This window comes from Coturnix japonica, chromosome 38 (assembly GCF_054131305.1).
Source record: "Coturnix japonica strain WE chromosome 38, WE-NBRP24, whole genome shotgun sequence".
Lineage (NCBI taxonomy): Eukaryota > Metazoa > Chordata > Aves > Galliformes > Phasianidae > Coturnix > Coturnix japonica.
The window spans coordinates 1,750,624-1,769,219 of NC_140700.1; the positions used below are offsets into that span (position 1 = coordinate 1,750,624).

An 18,596-nucleotide genomic window follows, 5' to 3' on the forward strand; every position below is an offset into this window, starting at 1 on the left:
ATTGACTCCTCAACATGGGGGCCAACCTCTGTCAGAAAGGTCAGGGGGGTGAATTATTCATTGGGGAGGTGAGAGAGGCTTTGTGATGAGACAGCATGTGAAGGAGGGAAGAGCTTGGATACTGTATGGACTGCGAGATTTCGCCTCTGTGCTTTGTTATTGAATGTGAGGAAATAAGCACATAGAGGAAACACTGGCACTCAGGTTTCTTTCTATGCTTGCTGTTGACCAAGTGATTTTCTTTTTCCTTGTTTTAAAGCACCTGGAAGAGAAGAGAAAAAGACTGTGGGATGGAGCAGGGCTGCTCCCAAAGCTGTCTCTGCACCCGCAGAGGTGAGTCCCTTCTGAAGATGGACACAGTGACACAATTTCTTCACATGTTCTCATGTCTCACTGCTCACCATGTGCCACCATCATGAGTGCATTCCTACCTTCCTGCCTTTGGTGAAGAGCTGCAGCCATGTTTCACAATCCTGATACTTTCAATGGCTTTCCCAGTCAGCTTTGCACTCCTCAAACTCAGAATTGATCTGATTGTATCTGGCAGTGAGGCAGTAACCCTGCTGGCACCAGGTACAACATGTGAGGTTAACGTGGGGGGCACTGGATACAAAAAGGCCACGACGGCTTCGTGTTCAGGGAAATCAGACTGTGGGTGGATGTTGTGTAGGGGAACAGGAATGACTTTCTGTTGCTCAAATAGAATGTGGTAGGTAACAACTCCAGTACTGTGCTGATTTAAACGAGCTTGCTTTGTTAATTGCACACGTTTGAAACAGTGTTTTCACAGCAAAGCGTGGATCTTGTTATATGCAGGCATTTATGAAAGGGTCAGTGACCCAAGTGACAGGAATGTACTGTTCCAGGTGCAGCCGTTTTTGCAATATCTCCAATCTGATTTCCTTCATACACTCTCCCTGGTGTTTGTTCTGATTTTGCACTTACTTTATTTCTTTTTAGCCCTGGGATCAGAGTACACCAAATTCTAGAGCTCAAGCAAAGAGCCTTGAGGGGGCAATAAAGGAGAAGCTGCAGCTGAGACAACCAAAGAAGCTGAAGAAGGAAGTGGCTGCTGTGCCGGCTGCTGCTAAAGAAACAGTCAAAGGTAAAAGTGCAGAGCTTAGCAGTCCTGAATCCACCCTTCATGGTCAGCTTATCAGCTTGCAAAGGCCTAAGTGAAATCTCAGCACGGTGGGCAACAGCATTGCCAGGGAAACCATCAGCCCAACCTCAGGAGCAGAGAACTATGAATGAGTGTTGAGTGTGAGGTGGTCCTCGGAAGTAAAGGGACCTGAGTGCTCATGGTGGGTGCGTGCCTTTGCTTAGTGCTAGAAAGGGAAATGCTTATTTTCTTAGTTCACTTGTGTTCCTTCCAGCCAGACTTCAGCTTGAGGATGAGAGACAGACAGTGGCACTGAGCTGCAGACTTACCTGTGTGATAAACCCCTGGATGTATTTTGTGGGTCTGTTGTGGCTTGCACAGCGTCTGGTTGCACACTCTTGTCTGTAGCTCCTGCTTTTTCCTTTCTCTAGAGGGACCATGTATTGCTTTCTCCTGCTGTGTGGCTGTTTCCCTTGTCTGGGTTATAATATTGTGTAGCTGTGCAGTTTCTTTGTTCCTTTGGTTGGACTGTTGGTATGAAGCACTTACTGTGGAAGATATTGCTGAGATTTGTGGAAAGAGCAATGTAATTTTGCTGGCCAGATGTATTTAACTGTGGAGAAGAGCAGTGGGAATGACAGGACAACCTGGACTCCTCTCAAGGCACAATTGTACCAGCTCTCTCTTCTTCCTGTAGCCAAGGGCAACGTGTGTAAGAAGCCTTGGGATGGCAAAGCCAGCAGCCCCATAAAGCGAGCAAGGAAGAGGAAGGCTGCTGAGATCTCTCCTTCTGCTGTGGCTGCTGTGAATCGTCAGAGAAGCACTGAAGAAGAGGAGCCTCCAGCTAAAAAAGCTAAAATAGCAGCTTTGGTAAGGAGGGGAGGAAGCATGAGTGCTGCCCTGGTCAGGCTTACTGTTAAGGTCCTTCAGGAGCCCCTTGGCCCCCATGTTGGGTTAAGGCTCAGCAGTGCTGAAGGAGAAGCGCTGCAGAGGAAGGATCTCCTGAGCAATCATTGACTTTGTCTTCCTTCTTCTTAGACTGCTGGTCCAGCCCTGCCGGAGGTCAGCCTGCTCACCAAGGCTGTAGAAGAAGATGACTTTGAAAAGTTCATCTCAGAAATCTTAGCAGGGGAACTGGAAGCCAAGTGCAACGTGTGTGAGAAGCCTTGGGATGGCAAAGCCAGCAGCCCCATAAAAAGAGCAAGGAAGCGGAAGGCTGCTGAGATCTCTCCTTCTGCTGTGGCACCTGTGAATCCTCTGAGTAGCACTGAAGAAGAGGAGCCTCCAGCTAAAAAAGCTAAAATAGCAGCTTTGGTAAGGAGGGGAGGAAGTGTCAGTGCTGTCCTGGTCAGGCTTACTGTTAACGTCCTTCAGGAGCCCCTTGGCCCCATGTTGGGTTAAGGCTCAGCAGTGCTGAAGGAGAAGTGCTGCAGAGGAAGGATCTCTTGAGCAATCATTGACTTTGTCTTCCTTCTTCCCAGACTGCTGCTCCAGCCCTGCCGGAGGTCAGCCTGCTCACCAAGGCTGTAGAAGAAGATGACCTCGAAAAGTTCATCTTGGAATTCTTAGAGGAAATGGAAGGACAATATGACTTGGAGCTGGAGAAGGACGTGGATGAACTCCATCTTGAACTTTCTGAGATGATTGATAGTATATCTGAGTAGTCTTGTAGTATATATATATAAAAATAAATATTTTAAAAGGCTTCACAATGAGTCTTAAAGCACAGCTGAACTGGTAAAAGATTGGCAGACTGCATTCCATTGTCCTGAGTTTTCCTGCTGGTCAGAGTTGAGGTCCTGTGCATCCATTCCCTGATCTAGGTTGGCTCCTTTCAGCAGCAAGAGGACAAAGCAGTTCTGTGACAGCCCAGAAGGACGTCCATCTGTGTGCTGCAGTGCCTGGCAATTGATCTCCTGATTCAGTGACGCTTTGAAGGCTTCAACCTCAAGCTCCTTCCTTCCCCCTCCCTTGGCCATGCTCAGCGTTGGGTGCAGCTGGAAGCTTCTTCGGTGCTCCCATTTCTCGGGCAGTCCCCATGTCTAGCCTGGAGTTCTGCCAGCTCTTGAGTTTTTTTGGTGTATGCTTTTGTTTATGACTCGAATCCTTTAAGGCAACTTAATGACAATGTGGGGGTGGGAGGGAGCAGAATTATTCTGGTGTTTAGGACCAAATGTGCCACCAAGGCAGGGGGGTGCTCCCTGCCTTCCAGTTATCAGCAGTGATGCAGCAGCAGTGTGAGAAGCGGGAGCTGCACGCCACTGCTGCGTTATTCCCTCCTTTCCCTTTTGCTGGATTTCCAGTGCTGTTTGCTGGCAGAGCTTGATGCTGTGCAGATGATTTCTGGAAGCCAACACGTGTGCGCTTCGCTTGTCTCAGTTCAGAGTGCAGCCATCCCAGCCCTGCTGTTGGCACAGTGCAGCCCTGGCCCTGCTGGAGGACACCGTGGTGACTCTGTGCTTCAGCAGGGTATTGAGTGGTTTTCTGCTGCCTCTGGGTGGGACTGTGCCCATGTCGTGTCTGCCATTGTTACTGTAAATATTTTGTCTTTTCCTTTTGTATTTGCCTTCTATTTAAGATATTGTATGAACGTAGTCAGGCTCCTCTGTTTGTGACAGCGGCTCTCAGCTGTGTTTTTAAATAAACCTGGCACAGGACAGCAGTGCTGTACGTCTGCCTGCAGCTCTTGGAGGGAGCAGGAGGGGAGCCAGGAGTGCTGCTCCAGCAACATCCTGGTGCTGCTGCCACCAGGGTTACTGCTGTGCTGCTGTTATGAGCTCCTTGGAAGAGATGAGCTCCAGCACGGCCTCCTCTCACTTATTTGGTTCTGAAGCCTTCAGTTGCTATTGGCCGTGGCACATTCCATGCAGTGTGAATCTCTCTAACAGACATAACTGTATCAGTGGAATTGTGGGGGCTGGGAGGGAGGACACAGTGCTGCTGAGAGCAGGGCCAGGCAGCCCAGCATGCTCAGCACCACAGCCAGGTGAGGCTGGCAGTTCAGTTACAGGTGTGTGTGCAGCTGGTCACCACTCAGCCTCCCCCATTGCAGCTCCCCGTGTCCCACAGTTCCCCCATCCCCGTTCTCCCGCTGTCCCATTGTCACCCTGCCACACCACTGCTGTGTGCACTAAACCTTTATTGCCCCCCGAAGAGGTCCTCATTGTACACCACCTGCGCCCGCTTGTCGCGGTGTGAGCCCTTGGCACTGTTCTTTACGGCTGTTGGGGCACAGGATGGGGGCAGGGACTCAGCACTGCTGGCACCCCCACACCGTCCCTGTGCCCCCCCAGTGCCCTCCAGCTCACCCAGGGATCCCCACAGTGATTTCCCAGTGGCGGCATCGAGCAGCGGCTGCTTGCGGGCAATGCTGACACGGAGCTGCACATCCTGTACTACGGCGCCGTTCAGCTGTGGGGTTGGGAGAGGGGTCAGCACTTGGGAGCAGCCCTTGTATCCGCCCACAGCTCCCACACAGCACCCACCTCGGCCATGGCCTGGTCAGCTGATTCCATCTTCTCGTAGGTGACAAAGGCACAGCTGTGGGGGGGTGAGGTCAGCACAGCTTCCACCCCATTCAGCACCACCCCACAACAGATGCACCCACACATCACTGACCCACCCACAGCTTTGTGCACGCCCCCTGCCCCTCTGCCCATCCCATCCCCTTTAGCCCATTCCCCAATTAACGGGGCCCACCCATGACCACACCCACCCGCATTAGCTTTGCCCCAGCCACACCCAATCCCATCCCCCACCCCCACCATTGACTCCATGACCACACCCACACCCATTAGCCCCGCCCCCTGCCCTTTAGCCCCGCCCACTTGCGCGGGCTGTCCAATGAGAGGTCGATGATGGCTCCGAATGGCGCGAAGGCGCTGCGCAGCAGCTCGGGGCTCAGCTCGGCTCCGTGCACGTACAGCGTGTTGCCCTTCCGCGGGGAGGGGCGCTCAGGGAACGAGTCAGAACCTGGGGGCACCGTGGGGGCACGTTAGGGACATCCCCACATGGACACCCCCAATAGAACCCCCATTCCCAATAGGACACCGATAACACAACGCTCAAACAGGAGCCCGTCCTCAATGGTAACCCCCTCTAACCCCCCAGTGGGACACCCATAATACAACACCCCCATAACTCTGCCCCCAGTGGGACACCCCCCAACATCAGGGCAGAACACCCCAAAAGAACCCCCAGAACCACCACAGGCACTCCCTAGAAATCAACAAGAACCCCTTAACCCCCCTAGGATTTAACCCCTCCTCCACCCCCCCTGGATTTAAGGACTCCCCCCTACGTCTGAATGCAGCCTCGCGCTCGCGGCCGCCCCGCTCCTCAGGCTCCGGCTCCTGCTCCCAGTCCAAGCGGCGGTCGCGCTCTCCCCTTTCAGGGGGGTCCCCACGTCTCCCCCCGGCTTCATGCTCCCGCAGCCGTTCGCTGGCGCTGACGAAACTGGGGTTAAAAAATGGGGGGAGCAAAATAAACAAAGAGAGAGAGCTCAAATATGGGGGGAGAAGAAAATAAAGGGATAGGAACCACAAATAATGAGGTGGGGGCAATAAAGAATGGGAGGGGGTGGCACTCACCTCTCATAGAGTGATTTTCTCTGGGGTCGCCGTGACTGCAGGGGTGTGGGAGGTTACAATGGGATCCCCATGTTGGGGGATCCTGCCCCCCCTCCACCCCCTTTAATAACTGTGCCTCCCTGCCCCCCGCAGTACCTCAGGGGTGTCATCATCAGCTGAAACGCTGCGCTGGAAAGGCTGGAAGGTGGGGGCTGGGCCCTTCTCAGGATCCTGGGAGGGGTATAAAGAATGAAGAGGTAAAGGAAGAGGGGTAACTGGGGGAATTTTGAGCGGGTTTGAGAAAAATGGAGAGGTTGGGTAGGATTAGGGCAAGCTCAGGGGTTGTTAGGCTATTTGGGGTGGGATCTGGCTGGAAATAAAGGGAATGTAAGACAAAATGGAGGTGATATGAGATGGCTTGGGAGGATTTGGATAGTTTTTGAGTGTTTTGTGGCATTTTAGGGCCTTTCTGCTGTATTTGTGGCGTTCTGGGGGCTATTTTTCTGGAATTCTTAGTGAGATCTGGGATTTTTTATGGAACTTGTGGCGTTTTGGAGGAGTTTTTGTGGAACCATGATGTTTTGGGGCTGTTTCTGTAAGATTTGGGGTGAGCTCCGTGGGTCTGTGTGGGGCTCTGGGGGCACTTCGGCTCTAGGGGGGCTTTTTGGAGGGGTTCACCTTCACACCCCTCACCTTCAGCTTCCCCTCCAGTGTGCGGGACCGTTTGAAGCCCGAGTTCTTGGTCTCAGCCTTGATGGCACTGATGGCTCCAGATTTCACCAGCAGCTTGGCCTGCTCCGTGGCCGTGGCAGTGTCCACTGGGGGTTGGTCCGACATGGCTGCAATGTGTGTGTGTTTAGGGGGGGGCGAGGGGGGATACAACCTCACCCCTCCCCAAATAAAAACAACCCCCAACCCCCCAACACCCTCAAAATCCCATTAACCCCACATTAACCCCACATTAACCACACTTCCCTCCACCGCACCCCTCCCCCGCATCCCTATGGCCTTGCTAGGCCCCAAGCTTCCCCCCTCCCCTTTGGGCCCCTCCACCCCAACTCACAGCGCTTGATGCCCCCCTGACTGCTGGGCCCGGTGTTACTTTGCTGCTTCTTTAGTGCCAGCAGCGCCTTTTTCTGTGGGGAAACGGCATTCAGGTCAATGGGGGGGGGGATAGGATTAGGGTAGTGTTATGGTAGGGTTAGGGTAGGGTTAGGATAGGGTTAAGGTAGGGTTAGGATGGGGTTAGGGTAGGGTTAGGGTAGTGTTAGGGTAGGGTTAGGGTAGTGTTAGGGTAGGGTTAGGGTAGGGTTAGGGTAGGGTTAGGATGGGGTTAGGATGGGGTTAGGATGGGGTTAGGGTTAGGGTTAGGGTTAAGGTTAGGGTTAGGGATAGGGATAGGATTAGGGTTATGGGGCGAGGCAATGAGGGGAGGTTGGGTGTCCCGGGGTGTTCCAGGCCGAAACCTTCTTGCGTAGCTTGGCGAAACGCTTCTGCAGGGCCTCCTCCTCCTCCGTCAGACCCGGCGGCAGCGTCAACATGGCGGGGAATGGGGGATCCCTGTGGGGTCGCTCTGTGGAGATACGGGAGCCCTACAGGCCGCGGGGTACCCGGTCGCCTTGGCAACAGCAGTAGTGCTCAGCTGCAGCACTTCCGCTCGGCAGGCGGAAGTTCCGGTCAGCAGCCGGAAGTTCCGCTCTGAGCTGAGGGCAGAGGGGGGAACGCTTCCGGGATCAGAGGCCGGCGGAGCTGCGGGATGGAGCTGGAGCGGATCGGTGGGGATGGGGGCTATAATGAAGGGGAGGGGGGGCTGGAGCGGGGTCTGTAATGGGGAAGGGAGGGTTGTAATGGGGAGGGGGCGGGTCTGTGGGCCCTGTGGGGGTTGTGAGGACCTGTGGGGCCTGTGGAGGGGCCTCTGTGGGGCCTGGAGGGGCTGCACTGTTGTATGGGGCTCTGATTCTCCTCTGTGTTATTTTGCCCTTTCTCCCCCCATAGCGCTGCCCCCCCCCGGCCCGCTGCACCTCCCCCTGGCGCTGTTGGAGTTGGGCTGTGCCGGTCGCTATGAACTCCTGCCGGGTCCCGCCCCGCCCCGCAGCACGGTGAGATCCTGCCGACCCCCCCGACCCCATCTGAGCCCCATAAAGGACGTTGTGGGTCCGCCTCCCCAGGGACCCCCGTAACCCCTCAGAGCCTGTGACCACCTCAGACTTCACCCAATTGACCCGCCCCCTCCCCCCCCCACCTCCCCTCCAGATCCCACTAACCGTTCCCAGGGGACCCTCCTGATCCCTCTTCCAGACCCCCTCTAAACGTTCCCCCACCCAGGATTCCCTCTGACCTCCCCCCAAAGTGTCCCCCCGAGCCCCAGACACCCTCTTGCTTTTCCCAAAGGTCCCTCAAATCCCCCCTAAAGGACCCCTTCAGGTTCCCCCTTACAAGAAGACCCTCAATGGACTTCCCTTGATTCCCTCAGATCCCCTCTAAATGACCCCCTTAACCCCTTGGAATCCTCTAAGTGACCCCTCACGCCCCCCAGCTCCCCCAGGGCCTCCCACCCTTTGCTCCTTCCCTGACAGAGGAGTTGGAGCAGCGCTTCCTGGGAACCCCCTCCTGGCTGCCCCCACACCAGCATGAGCGGGCTCAGAGGTATGGGGGGCGACACACACATAATGGGAGCTGTTGGAGTGCAGGGTGGATATCTGGGGGTTCTGGATCCCTGTGTGTGGGGGGGGGGGGGGAGGGGGGGATGCTGATAGTGGGGGAACATTGGGGTGAAATGGGGATACTTGGTGGGCTCCAGACTCATCAGGGGTTTCTGATTCCTTGGAGGGGCTCTGAGGGGAAAGGCAGACTGGAGGGGGGCTCTCCAACTGTTTTTGCCTCCCACCCCCCCAGGTGCTGGACACGGGTGCCCAACCCCCGGGCACTGTTTGTGTTGGAGCCAACCCCGGTGCACAGCAGCATGCGGGCGCTGCGGGATCCTGGCACGGGGGCACTACAGGGCTTCATTGAGGTGAGGGAACACTGATTTACTAACTGGGGGGGTGTGGGTTGGCATGGTGTAAGACCACCCCCTCACCCCCCTGAAACCGCCCCCATAGGAGCTACATGAGGACTCAGGGCTCACATCTTCCCCAGACACCAGCAACGTCCCCCAGTGGGAAGGTGAGCACCCCCAAACCCCCCCACCTTTTAATACCTGCTGTCCCCCTTTTTGTGTGAGCCCTAAAGCTGACCCTTACCCCCGCCCCCTCACCCCCATCTTTGTAACCTTCCCAGGCGGGTTGGAGGAACCCCCCCTGGAATTGCTCCACACCCAGGGGCCAAATGAGGAGGATTTGGACTTTGAAAATGGTACAGAGCTGTCGGGGGGGGGGGGGGGCTGTTTTGGGGGCTGCCCCTTCCTTAATTTTATTATTTCATTGTGTGTTTCACCCCCCCCCCCCCTCCAACCTCAGATTTACTGACCATCCCCCCTGGCTTGAAACGTGGTGTTGAGTTCCAGCCCAGAGGTAGGGAACAGCAATAAGGGCTTTCTTCTCAACCCCCAAATCTGTGCCCCCCCCCTGCAGCACACTGAGCTCCCCCCACCTCACTGTCCCCTCCTCCTTTAAAAACAAACAGCCCCTGGAGCTCGGGGAGGGGCACCATCACTCTGTAGTGTTTTGGGGGCATTGGATTCCTTGGAGTTGGAGAGAGCAGAAGAAGAGGAGAAAAAAGAGGGGGAGGCTGCTGGGGGGGGTGCCCCCTCTCAGCCCCCTCCCGACAAAGGAGGGCTGCCTTCCCCCACACCCCCCCTGCGCCGTGCTGACAGCCTGGAGGAGCTGGTGATGGGGGTAAGTATGGAGGGAGGTGGGTAGAAATAAGGGGGTCCCTGCAGCCCTATGCTGATAGCCCACCCCCCATGTCCTCAGGAGGTTCTGGTGCCCCCCACCACAGCCACCCCCCCTGCCCTCCCACAAAGTGAGGAGGAGGAGTGGGCAGTGGAGGAGGACTGCAGTGTCCCTGTGGAGAACTTTGAGGAGAAGATCCCGGACCCAGCATTCAAGGTGGAGGGGAGGGGGGGCAGGGGGTGCCCCGGGAGGAGACAGGGGGCAGTTAGGGGGATCTGGGGGGTGACTTGAGGGTTGTATGGGGTGGTTTGGGGGAGTATCTGTGGATGATTTGGGGGTCATAAGATGGGGGGGGGCAATTTGTGGGGGTGTCCTTGGTGGGTATGGGGGTTATGGAGGAGGCTGGAGGTTTGGTGGAACTTATGGGGCTTGAGGGGCCATTGGGGTGCAATGTGGAGGCCCCTGGGGAGGCTCAGGGGTGCTTGTATGTATTGGGTTTCCATGGGAACCCAGGATTGCCAGGGTATGGTGTTCCTCTATTGGGGCCCCCATGGTTTGGGGTTCTCAGGTTTTGGGGTCCCCACATGGGGTTCTGGGTTTTTGGGGGTCCTCACTGCCTTTTTGGGGCTCAGGCTCCAGAGGAGGGTCCTCACTCCCCCCCCTCCCATCCTCCTGCAGTGGCCGTTCCGCCCCGATGCGTTCCAGCAGCGTGCAGCACTGTGCCTGGAGCGGGGCCAGTCGCTGCTGGTGGCCGCTCACACCTCTGCAGGCAAAACAGCTGTGGCTGAATATGCCATTGCATTGGCACGGCGACACATGACACGGTGAGGGGGGCCCAAAGTGTGGGGGGGAGAGGGCTGGGTGGGGGGGTGAGCCCTTACTGGGGGTCCTGAGCCCCTTCCTTGGGTTGCTGAGCCCGTCCTGGGGTTCACTCTGTCTCTGGGGGGGGGGTCCATGAACTGTTTTCAGTGTTCCAACTCCTTCCTGTGGTCTTTGGGAGGGTCCCCAAACCCCTTTGTGGTGTTCCTGATCTCTGCTGGGGTCTCTGTGGGTCTTCAATCCCTTCCTGGGGTCCCCGGCCCCATTCCTGGGGTCCTTATGGGGATTCCTGAACCCTGCTTGTTTTCCCCAGACCCACATTGGGTCCCCCTGGGTGGCCCTGAACCCTTCCTGTGGTCCTGGAGGGGTCCTTGACCCGCTCTGTGTCACTGACCCCCTGTGCCCCCCAGGGCCATCTACACATCACCCATCAAGGCGCTCTCCAATCAGAAGTTCCGGGACTTCAGGGCCACCTTTGGTGATGTGGGGCTGCTGACAGGGGATGTTCAGCTGCGTCCAGATGCCTCCTGCCTCATCATGACCACTGAGATCCTGCGGTGAGCCCCAAATGACCCCAAAAAAGTGCTCCCAACACCCCCAAAGTTATCCCAAAAACGGCCCTGAAAGCATCACTGAAACCATCCACAAACTGCCCCAGAGCTACCCTCAAACAGACCCCAAAGTGACCTTAAGTCCCCTCGATACCCACCTTGAACCCCTCGGAACCTTCAGCCATCCAGAAACCCACCTTGAAATCCTACAAAACCCTGAACACCCCAAATCTCCCCCTCATCCCCTCCCAGCTCAATGCTGTACAATGGCTCTGAGGTGCTTCGTGAGCTGGAGTGGGTCATCTTCGATGAGGTGCACTACATCAACGATGCCGAGGTGGGGATCAGGGGGTCCCCAAAAACAGGGGGAGGTCCTCAGGAGCTGAGGAGGGTGTGAGGTCACATTGTTATAGGATAACAGTGGGGTTTGGGGGGGGGGGATTGGGATGGTTTGGAGGGAATCAGGTATTTTGTGGGATGGAGGGTTTGTTGATGTGGGTCTGGGGTGTCCTGATGAACCTCAGGGTTGTGTGGGGCCGTGGGCTCCTATGGGGCTGCACCGTTTTCTGCTGTCTGGGGGAGGGAGGGAGGGGGCTGTGTGGATCTTGTGGGGCGTTCTGGGGACCCTTGGGGTGTTCTGGGGGGGTCTTAAGGCCATTTGGGGAGGGAGGCTGTCTGGGACATGGGGGATGCTGGGGGGTGCTGGGGGTCTTGCACCATCTGTTGCCATAGGGAGGAACTCTGGGGTGTGGGATGCTATGGGGGGTTCTGGTGGGTCCTGGGACTCCAGTGGGGGTCCTACATCCTGCCCCCCCTCCACAGCGTGGTGTGGTGTGGGAGGAGACGCTGATCCTGCTGCCTGAGCACGTGGGGCTGGTGCTGCTCAGTGCCACCATCCCCAATGCCCTTGAGTTTGCCCAGTGGGTCGGGTAAGGGGCTGTGGGGCCGGGGGAGGTCTATGGGACAGAAAGGAGCTGGGGGGGAGGGTCTGTGTGGGGCTCTGGGGTGGTCATGGGACTGGGAGGGGGTCAGTGGGTGATTGTGGGGGCTGGGGCTGGGGGTGGTTGTAGGGCTGGGGGGTACACAGGGGGCTATGGGGTGGTTGTGGGTGGGTCTTGGGGGGAGGGGGGTGTGCTCTGGGACTGGGGGTGCTGCAGTGGGCTTGTAAGTGGTTGTGAGAGGGTCCGTGGGGGAAGGAGAACTGCAGGGTGTTGTGGGGTGGGTGTGGGATTAAGGGGATGGTCAGCCGTGGGGCTGTGGGGTGTCTATAAGGGTCCTGGTAGGGGCTGTGGGGTATTTCCTCCATGCCCTTCCCCTCCATCTCCCCCACAGCCGCACAAAGCGGCGCCGCCTGCGGGTGCTGAGCACACGGCGGCGCCCAGTGCCCCTCGAGCACTATCTCTACACTGGAGGCGGTGGACCCCCCTCACCCCGTGACCTCTTCCTGCTGCTGGATGCATCGGGTGGCTTCAGCACCCAGGGGTGAGCCTCACCGTGCCCCATAGTGCTCCATAGTGCCCCATGGTGCCCTACAGCTGCTCTGCAGTGCCCTCACAGCCAGCCATTGTTGCCTTGTAGAGCCCAACAGTCACCCCATAGCATCTTACCGTGCCCTGTAGTCACTTTGTAGTGCCCTGCAACCTCTTAATGCTTACCCATGGTGCCCTATAACTGTCCCCATAGTGCTGTCCCCATAGTGATGCCCCACGGCGCCCCATGGCTCCCACAGGTACTACGCAGCGGTGGAGGCACAGAAGCAGCGGGCGAGCAAACACTCACAGAGCTTTGGGGCCAAGCAGCCCCATGGGGGAGGCAGTGGCCCTGGGCAGGTGAGAGGGAGCCCAAATGGGGTGTGTGTGTGTGTTGGGGGTGGTTTCTTCGGGTCTCTTTTTGGGATCCTCCCATCCTGTTTTGGGCTCTCTTGGAGCTCTTTCCATCTCACCCCCCCAGGACCGTGCCATGTGGCACTCGCTGGTGGCGCTGCTGCAGGCACAGGGGCAGCTCCCGGCCGTGGCCTTCACCTTCTCCCGCGGGCGCTGTGATGCCAATGCAACCGCTTTGGGCCGAATCGACCTCAGCTCAGCTGCAGAGAAGGGACGCGTGCGGAGCTTCGTGCGGCGCTGCCTGGCCCGGCTCCGGGGGGGGGATCGCCGCCTGCCCCAGGTGGGGGCTCTTGGGGGCTGTTATGGGTGGCTGTGGGGTGTGTGGGGGTGTTAGAGGGGGGTTAGGGTGGATTGTGTGGGGTCTGTGAGAGTCTTTGGGGGCTTGGGGTGCTTTAAGGAGCCTTGGGGGAGCTCTTACTGGGGGAGATCTGTGGGTCTTAGGGGGCCTCTTATGGTGGTCTGTGGGTGGTTCAGGGCATCTTGGGGGGCTCTGTGTGGGGCTGGAAGGGGTTGTGGCGCATTCTATGGGATGGTGTGGGTCTGCCATGGGTCCCACTCCTGTCCCCCACCCCAGGTGCTGCAGATGTCGGAGCTGCTGGAGCGCGGCATTGGGGTGCACCATAGCGGGGTGCTGCCGCTGCTCAAGGAGGTGGTGGAAATGCTCTTCAGCCAGGGGCTGGTCAAGGTATGAAGCAGCTGTGGGGCAGCTTTGGGACTGAGCCCCACATGTGTCCTCCTCCAACCCACCCCCTGTGCCCCCCAGCTGCTCTTTGCCACCGAAACCTTCGCCATGGGGGTGAACATGCCGGCACGCACCGTTGTCTTTGATGCCATCCGCAAACACGATGGGAACAACTTCCGTGACCTGCTGCCAGGTGGGGATCTGGAGTGGATGTGGGGTGGCTGTGGCCAGGGCTGGGGGCTCAGTTTGGGGATTGGGGGGCAGTTTTTGTGGCTCTGAGGTGGTTTTTAGGGTATATGGGATGGATTTGGGGGCAGGTGTGGGGGCAGTGGGATAGTTTGGGAATGTGGGGCAGGGTGAGGCTATATGGGGCAGCCCTTCTCCCCAGGCGAGTACGTGCAGATGTCGGGACGTGCCGGGCGCCGCGGGTTGGACCGAACCGGGACCGTCATCATCCTGTGCCGGGGGACGGTGCCTGACATGGCCGACCTGCACCGCGTCATGCTGGTGAGTGGGGACCACATCGGCTTCATCTAGCACACTCTGTCTATGTAATGTAGTGCTGACACCCCAACATCACCCCACATCCACCCAGGGCTGCGTCACCCCCATGTCTCCATTTCCCCCTCCATCACCCCATGCCTTTACATTGCAGTGCTGTCCCTTTACCCACAGGGCCGCCCGTCGGGGCTGCAGTCTCAGTTCCGCCTGACATATGGAACCATCCTCAGCCTGCAGCGTGCGGCCGCGCTCAGCGTGGAGGGGTTGATGCGCAACAGCTTCGGGGAGTTCCCCCTGCGGCGCCGCGCTGCGGTACAGGATGGTGGCAGGAGGGGGGCAGTGGGGGCCATGGGGATGGTGGGGTGCCATTTTGGTGCCACTTGATCCCATTTGGGTTCCCCAGGCGCAGCAGCGGCGCGTGGCTGAGCTGCAGCAGGAGCTGGCGGCACTGGGAGAGCCCCCAGATAAGGAGACCCTGGATGACCTCCCCCAGTACCACGAGGCCGTGCAGGGGCTGCTGGAGGCGCGGGCAGAGCTGCAGGTGGGGCTGGGGGATGTGGGGACATGGAGGGATGTGGGGAGGATGGGGGGGGGGGATGGGGATGTTAGGGGTGTTCTGATGGGGATGGGGGGATATGGGGATGCTGTGGGTCATGGGGAGGGTCCTGGAAGAGGGGGGAACATGGGGAAAAGGGGGGAGGCTGTACGGGGGGGGGAGGGATCCTAGGAGAGCTGTGGGGTTCCTGATGTGGGGGGACATACTGGGGAGACCCTGGAGGGGGAGGGTACTGGGGGACATTGGGGGGGTCCTGGTGCCAACCCCCTATTTTCCCCCCTAGCGCCGTGTGGCACAGTCGGTGGCAGGGCTGAAGGCGTTGGCCCCAGGAAGGGTGGTGGTGGTCTGCACCCCCCAGCACCGCAATGCACTGGGCCTCATCCTGCAGGTACAACCCCCACCCCAAAGTACCCCCACATCCCCTAAAGTAACCCCTGAACACTCCAACATAACCCTCCAACATCTCCACGTACTTAAAATAACCCCAGAGTGACCATCACCCCCGCCCCGACCCTAGAATAACCCCAAAACTCCCCCACATCACCCCCAACTCTGTGACAGAACCCCATAATGCCCCAACCTTCCCCAAAATAACACCCACATCCCCCCCAATAGCCCCTAAAATAACCCCCAGCGCCTCCCCCCAGGAAAACAAAATGCCCCCAGTCCCTCCTGCCCTCAATTACCCCCAAACCCCTTCCTTCACCCCATGCCCCCCTGTTGTGCCCTTGTACTTCCCTCCCCCCCACAGGTGACTGCTGAAAGTGGGGGGGGCCGCACCATCACAACAATGGTGCTGAGTGAGAAACCCCCTGAGGAGGGGGGGCCGTCCCCCTCGCCCCCCCTGGACGCCCCCTACCCCGAGGATGTGCTACTGAGCAGACTCTTCCTGCCTGAGGGTGGGTGCAGCGGGACCCCCCCCCAAATAAATGGGGGGGGGGGGGGGCCTCTGGGGCCCAATGAGGAGGATCTTTGTGGGGGGGTGGGAGGCATCTGAGAGCCTTTTTGGGGTGTGGGGCACCTGAGGAACCCCCCAGACCACTATGGAATCCCCACCCTTGAGGGGTTTATTTTGGGGTGGGAGGCAATGGAGGGCCTTTATTGGGGGGGTCATACCTGGCCCGTTTACCCTTTTTAGGGGAGAGTTTGGGGTTATCTGGGGGTTATTTTGCCCCCCCCTTCCCTTGCAGGTCCCCCCGGAGCTGCACTGGAGCAGCTGCACCCTGAGGACCTGGGGGGCATCGTGGGGCGCACACTGCGGGCAAACCCCCCACGGCTGCTAGAGGAGCTGAGGCGGAGGCAGACAGCACGGGGAAGGTGGGGGCTTTGGGAGGGGTCCTGGGGGGTCTGATGGTATTATTAGGGTCTCTGGGGGGAGGTGTAGGGTTAAATTGGGGTCCCTGGGTGGGTGGGGGCTCTTCATGAGTTACTGGGGGGGTTTCTGTGGGTGTTGGTTCCCTGGGAGTGGGATCTTATGGATATTGGGGTCCCTGGGGAGATGGGGGGATTGTATCCACTATGGCAATTAGGGTTACTTGGAGGGGGAGGGGGGGGGAAATCCTGGGTGGGTCTATCAGGGATAATGAGTTTGGGGGGGGGGGTGTTCTTTCCCCTGTTTGGGGCTTTTTATAGGGGGTGTCCGTGGGGGTTCTGGTGCACAGTGGTGCTTTATTCCCCCCTTCATCTCCTCCAGGAAGGACCCCCCCAGCCCGGAGCTGCTCTCAGCCCTGCAGGAGCTGCTGCGCATGGCAGGGGGGGCTCCAGGGGGGCTGCCGCTACTGGACCCAGTGGGAGCCCTGCAGCTGCGGGACCCCCCTGCTGTGGAGGCGGCCGCCCGAGCCCGGAGCCTGGGGGCAGCCCTTGGGGGGTTCCGCTGTGTGCACGGCCCCCGCTTTCCTCAGCTGGTATGGGGGTTTAGGGGGAAGGGGGGGACATTTTAGAGCTCATTTGTGGGATTGTTTTGGTGTCGTTTGGGGTTTTGGGGGGCTCTTTGGGGTGTCTTTTGGGATCATTTGCGGTCTGTTTTGTGCGATTCGGGGGTTGGTTTGGGTCACTGTGGGGCTGTTGGGGTCGTTTTGAGACCACCTGGGCCACCTTGGGGCTGTTTTGGGGGATCATATGGGGTTATTTCTGTGCAGTTGGGTCCATTTGGGGGCTTTCTGGGTTCCTTTGGGTTCACTTGTCCCCATTTGTGTCTATTTTGGAGCTGTGCACTCCCTTTATTTTGCCATTTTCTGCAGTACTCTCAGTTTGCTGCCCGGCGCCGCCTGCAGGACCAGGTGGAGCAGCTCCAGTACCAGCTGTCGGACCGATCCCTGCTGCTGCTGCCTGAGTACCGCCAGCGCCTTGGTGTGAGTGTCCCCAGTGTCCTGTGTGTCCCCAACACACTGCCCTGCTTCGAACCTCGTGTATCTCTGTGGGTTGACCTGATGGCTGTTTATGCCCATAGAGCTACATGGGGTGAACTGCTGGCTCCTTATGCCCATAGAGCTACATGGGTTGACCTGATGGCTTTGTGCCCATAGGGTTACATGGGTTGACCTGATGGCTCTTTGTGCCCATAGCGTTACATGGGTTGACCTGATGGCTGTTTATGCCCATAGAGTTACATGGGTTGACCAGCTGGCTCCATGTGCTCATTGGGTTGACCTGTTGCCGCCATGGGGTCCCCGTGGGGCTGACCCCCTATTTCCCCCCTCAGGTCCTGCAGGCTCTGGGCTACGTGGCCGATGGTGGTGCGGTGCAGCTCCCGGGGCGTGTGGCAGCGCTGCTGAGCTGCCATGAGCTGCTGTTGACAGAGCTGCTGCTGGGCAATGTGCTGAGCCCGCTGCGCCCTGAGGAGGTGGCCGCGCTGCTGTCCTGCACCGTGCACCCGGGCCGGGGCGAGCCGCCCCCCAAACTGCCTCCCAACCTGCAGAAGGTACGGGCTGTGTGGGGCCGGGAGCTCCGTGGAGGTGATGGAGGCTGAGTGGAGCAATGTGGGGCTGTGCCCGCAGGGCATGGAGCAGATCCGCGCCGTGGCCGAGCGTGTGGGGAGGCTGCAGGAGGAATGGGGGTTGCCCCAGAGCGCCGAGGACTACGTGGGGCAGTTCGGCTTCGGGCTGGCCGAGGTGGTGTACGAGTGGGCACGTGGCATGGTGAGCTCCCACAACCCCCTGTGTCCTCCAGACCCACCTGATCCCCCCCGACCAACCCAGCCCCACCATCCCCCCCTGGACTCCATTACCCAAACCCACCCTGTTCCCCTTTGGGACACCCCGTTCCCCACGCCCCCATCCCGCCCCATTCTGCTCCGTGACCCCCCGTTTCCCCGCAGCCCTTTGCCGCTCTGGCTGCGCTGGCCCCGCTGCAGGAGGGTGTGGTGGTTCGCTGCATCCAGCGGCTGGAGGAGCTGTGCCGGGAGCTGCGCCGCGCTGCACGGATGTTGGGAGACCCGGGACTGGCGGCCACGATGGAGGCGGCGAGTGGCTGCATCAAACGGGACATCGTGTTCGCTGCGAGTCTTTACATCCAATAATAAAGGCCATGGGGCAGCGCTGTGCTCCGTCACAGAATCACAGAATGACCCGGGTTGGAAGGGACCTCAAGGATCATGTATTTCCAACCCCCTGCCTGGCAGGGCCACCAAACATACACCTTTACTAGATCAGGTTGCCCAGGGCCCCGTCCAACCTGGCCTTGAACACCTCCAAGGACGGGGCATCCACAACCTCCCTGGGCAGTCTGTTCCAGGGCCTCACCACTCTCCTAGTGAAGAACTTCCCCCAACATCCAACCTAAATCTTCCTTCTTTTAACTTAAAACCATTTCCCCATGTCCTGCTATTGTCAGCCCATTCGTCCGTCCTTCTCCCTCAGCGGGGGGTGGGGGCGGTGCGGGCAGCCCGTGACTGAGCAGGGCTGCGGCCTAACGGGGACGGAGCGGAGGGGTCGGTCGGGGCTGCGGGGGCTGTGAGCACCGAGCTCCATTATGGAGCCCATAGTGTGGGTCGGACCGGGGGCTGGGCCGCCATCTTTCCGGTAGCTCGTTGCCAGGCAACCGCGGGGGGGTGGTGCTGGTGTCGCACAGTGTTGGGGCGTCATCAAAGCGCGCCGGGCTGGG

General features: G+C 58.8%; 2 protein-coding genes across 10 annotated transcripts; one reads left to right on the forward strand and one right to left on the reverse strand.

Moving 5' to 3' along the window:
* Positions 1-4,224: 4,224 nt before the first annotated feature.
* NELFE (negative elongation factor complex member E) lies at positions 4,225-7,332 on the reverse strand. Its single transcript, XM_085527085.1, has 10 exons — positions 7,137-7,332; positions 6,734-6,806; positions 6,364-6,509; positions 5,827-5,901; positions 5,692-5,726; positions 5,403-5,557; positions 4,930-5,074; positions 4,588-4,642; positions 4,411-4,513; positions 4,225-4,323 (listed from the first exon to the last, which is right to left on the reverse strand). Exons 1-10 carry the CDS (start codon positions 7,209-7,211, stop codon positions 4,241-4,243), a joined length of 945 nt encoding a protein of 314 aa, XP_085383211.1. The 5' UTR covers positions 7,212-7,332; the 3' UTR covers positions 4,225-4,240.
* A 43-nt stretch (positions 7,333-7,375) lies between these two features.
* SKIC2 (SKI2 subunit of superkiller complex) lies at positions 7,376-18,049 on the forward strand. 9 transcript variants are annotated; one of them, XM_085527078.1, is made up of 29 exons: positions 7,376-7,445; positions 7,666-7,769; positions 8,207-8,316; positions 8,566-8,683; positions 8,772-8,835; positions 8,950-9,024; positions 9,129-9,182; positions 9,295-9,506; positions 9,585-9,719; positions 10,182-10,327; positions 10,733-10,879; positions 11,126-11,210; positions 11,696-11,802; positions 12,206-12,355; positions 12,557-12,702; positions 12,824-13,036; positions 13,331-13,441; positions 13,520-13,631; positions 13,827-13,945; positions 14,114-14,251; positions 14,343-14,480; positions 14,779-14,883; positions 15,247-15,394; positions 15,686-15,812; positions 16,189-16,399; positions 16,736-16,846; positions 17,197-17,415; positions 17,492-17,632; positions 17,812-18,049. In XM_085527078.1, the coding sequence occupies exons 16-29, from the start codon at positions 12,833-12,835 to the stop codon at positions 18,010-18,012; spliced, it is 2,085 nt and encodes a 694-aa protein (XP_085383204.1). In that variant the 5' UTR covers positions 7,376-7,445; positions 7,666-7,769; positions 8,207-8,316; positions 8,566-8,683; positions 8,772-8,835; positions 8,950-9,024; positions 9,129-9,182; positions 9,295-9,506; positions 9,585-9,719; positions 10,182-10,327; positions 10,733-10,879; positions 11,126-11,210; positions 11,696-11,802; positions 12,206-12,355; positions 12,557-12,702; positions 12,824-12,832; the 3' UTR covers positions 18,013-18,049. The 9 variants fall into 9 exon arrangements, 4 of the variants coding, with proteins under 4 accessions (XP_085383204.1, XP_085383203.1, XP_085383205.1 ...); XM_085527077.1 differs by having other exon boundaries at positions 12,603-12,702; XR_014938732.1 differs by lacking the exon at positions 15,686-15,812 and having other exon boundaries at positions 12,603-12,702.
* The last annotated feature ends 547 nt before the right edge of the window (positions 18,050-18,596 follow it).

Excerpts from the sequence above, each read along its gene's own strand:
- NELFE (XM_085527085.1), bottom strand. The coding sequence starts at position 7,211 with ATGTTGACGCTGCCGCCGGGTCTGACGGAGGAGGAGGAGGCCCTGCAG. Across the intron at positions 4,643-4,929 it reads TCATTGGACAGCCCGCGCAA|CTGTGCCTTTGTCACCTACG; the intron begins GTGGGCGGGGCT and ends ACCCCCCCACAG. Across the intron at positions 4,324-4,410 it reads ATCACTGTGGGGATCCCTGG|CCGTAAAGAACAGTGCCAAG; the intron begins GTGAGCTGGAGG and ends GTGCCCCAACAG.
- SKIC2 (XM_085527077.1), top strand. Across the intron at positions 9,720-10,181 it reads TCCCGGACCCAGCATTCAAG|TGGCCGTTCCGCCCCGATGC; the intron begins GTGGAGGGGAGG and ends ATCCTCCTGCAG. Across the intron at positions 11,211-11,695 it reads ACTACATCAACGATGCCGAG|CGTGGTGTGGTGTGGGAGGA; the intron begins GTGGGGATCAGG and ends CCCCCTCCACAG.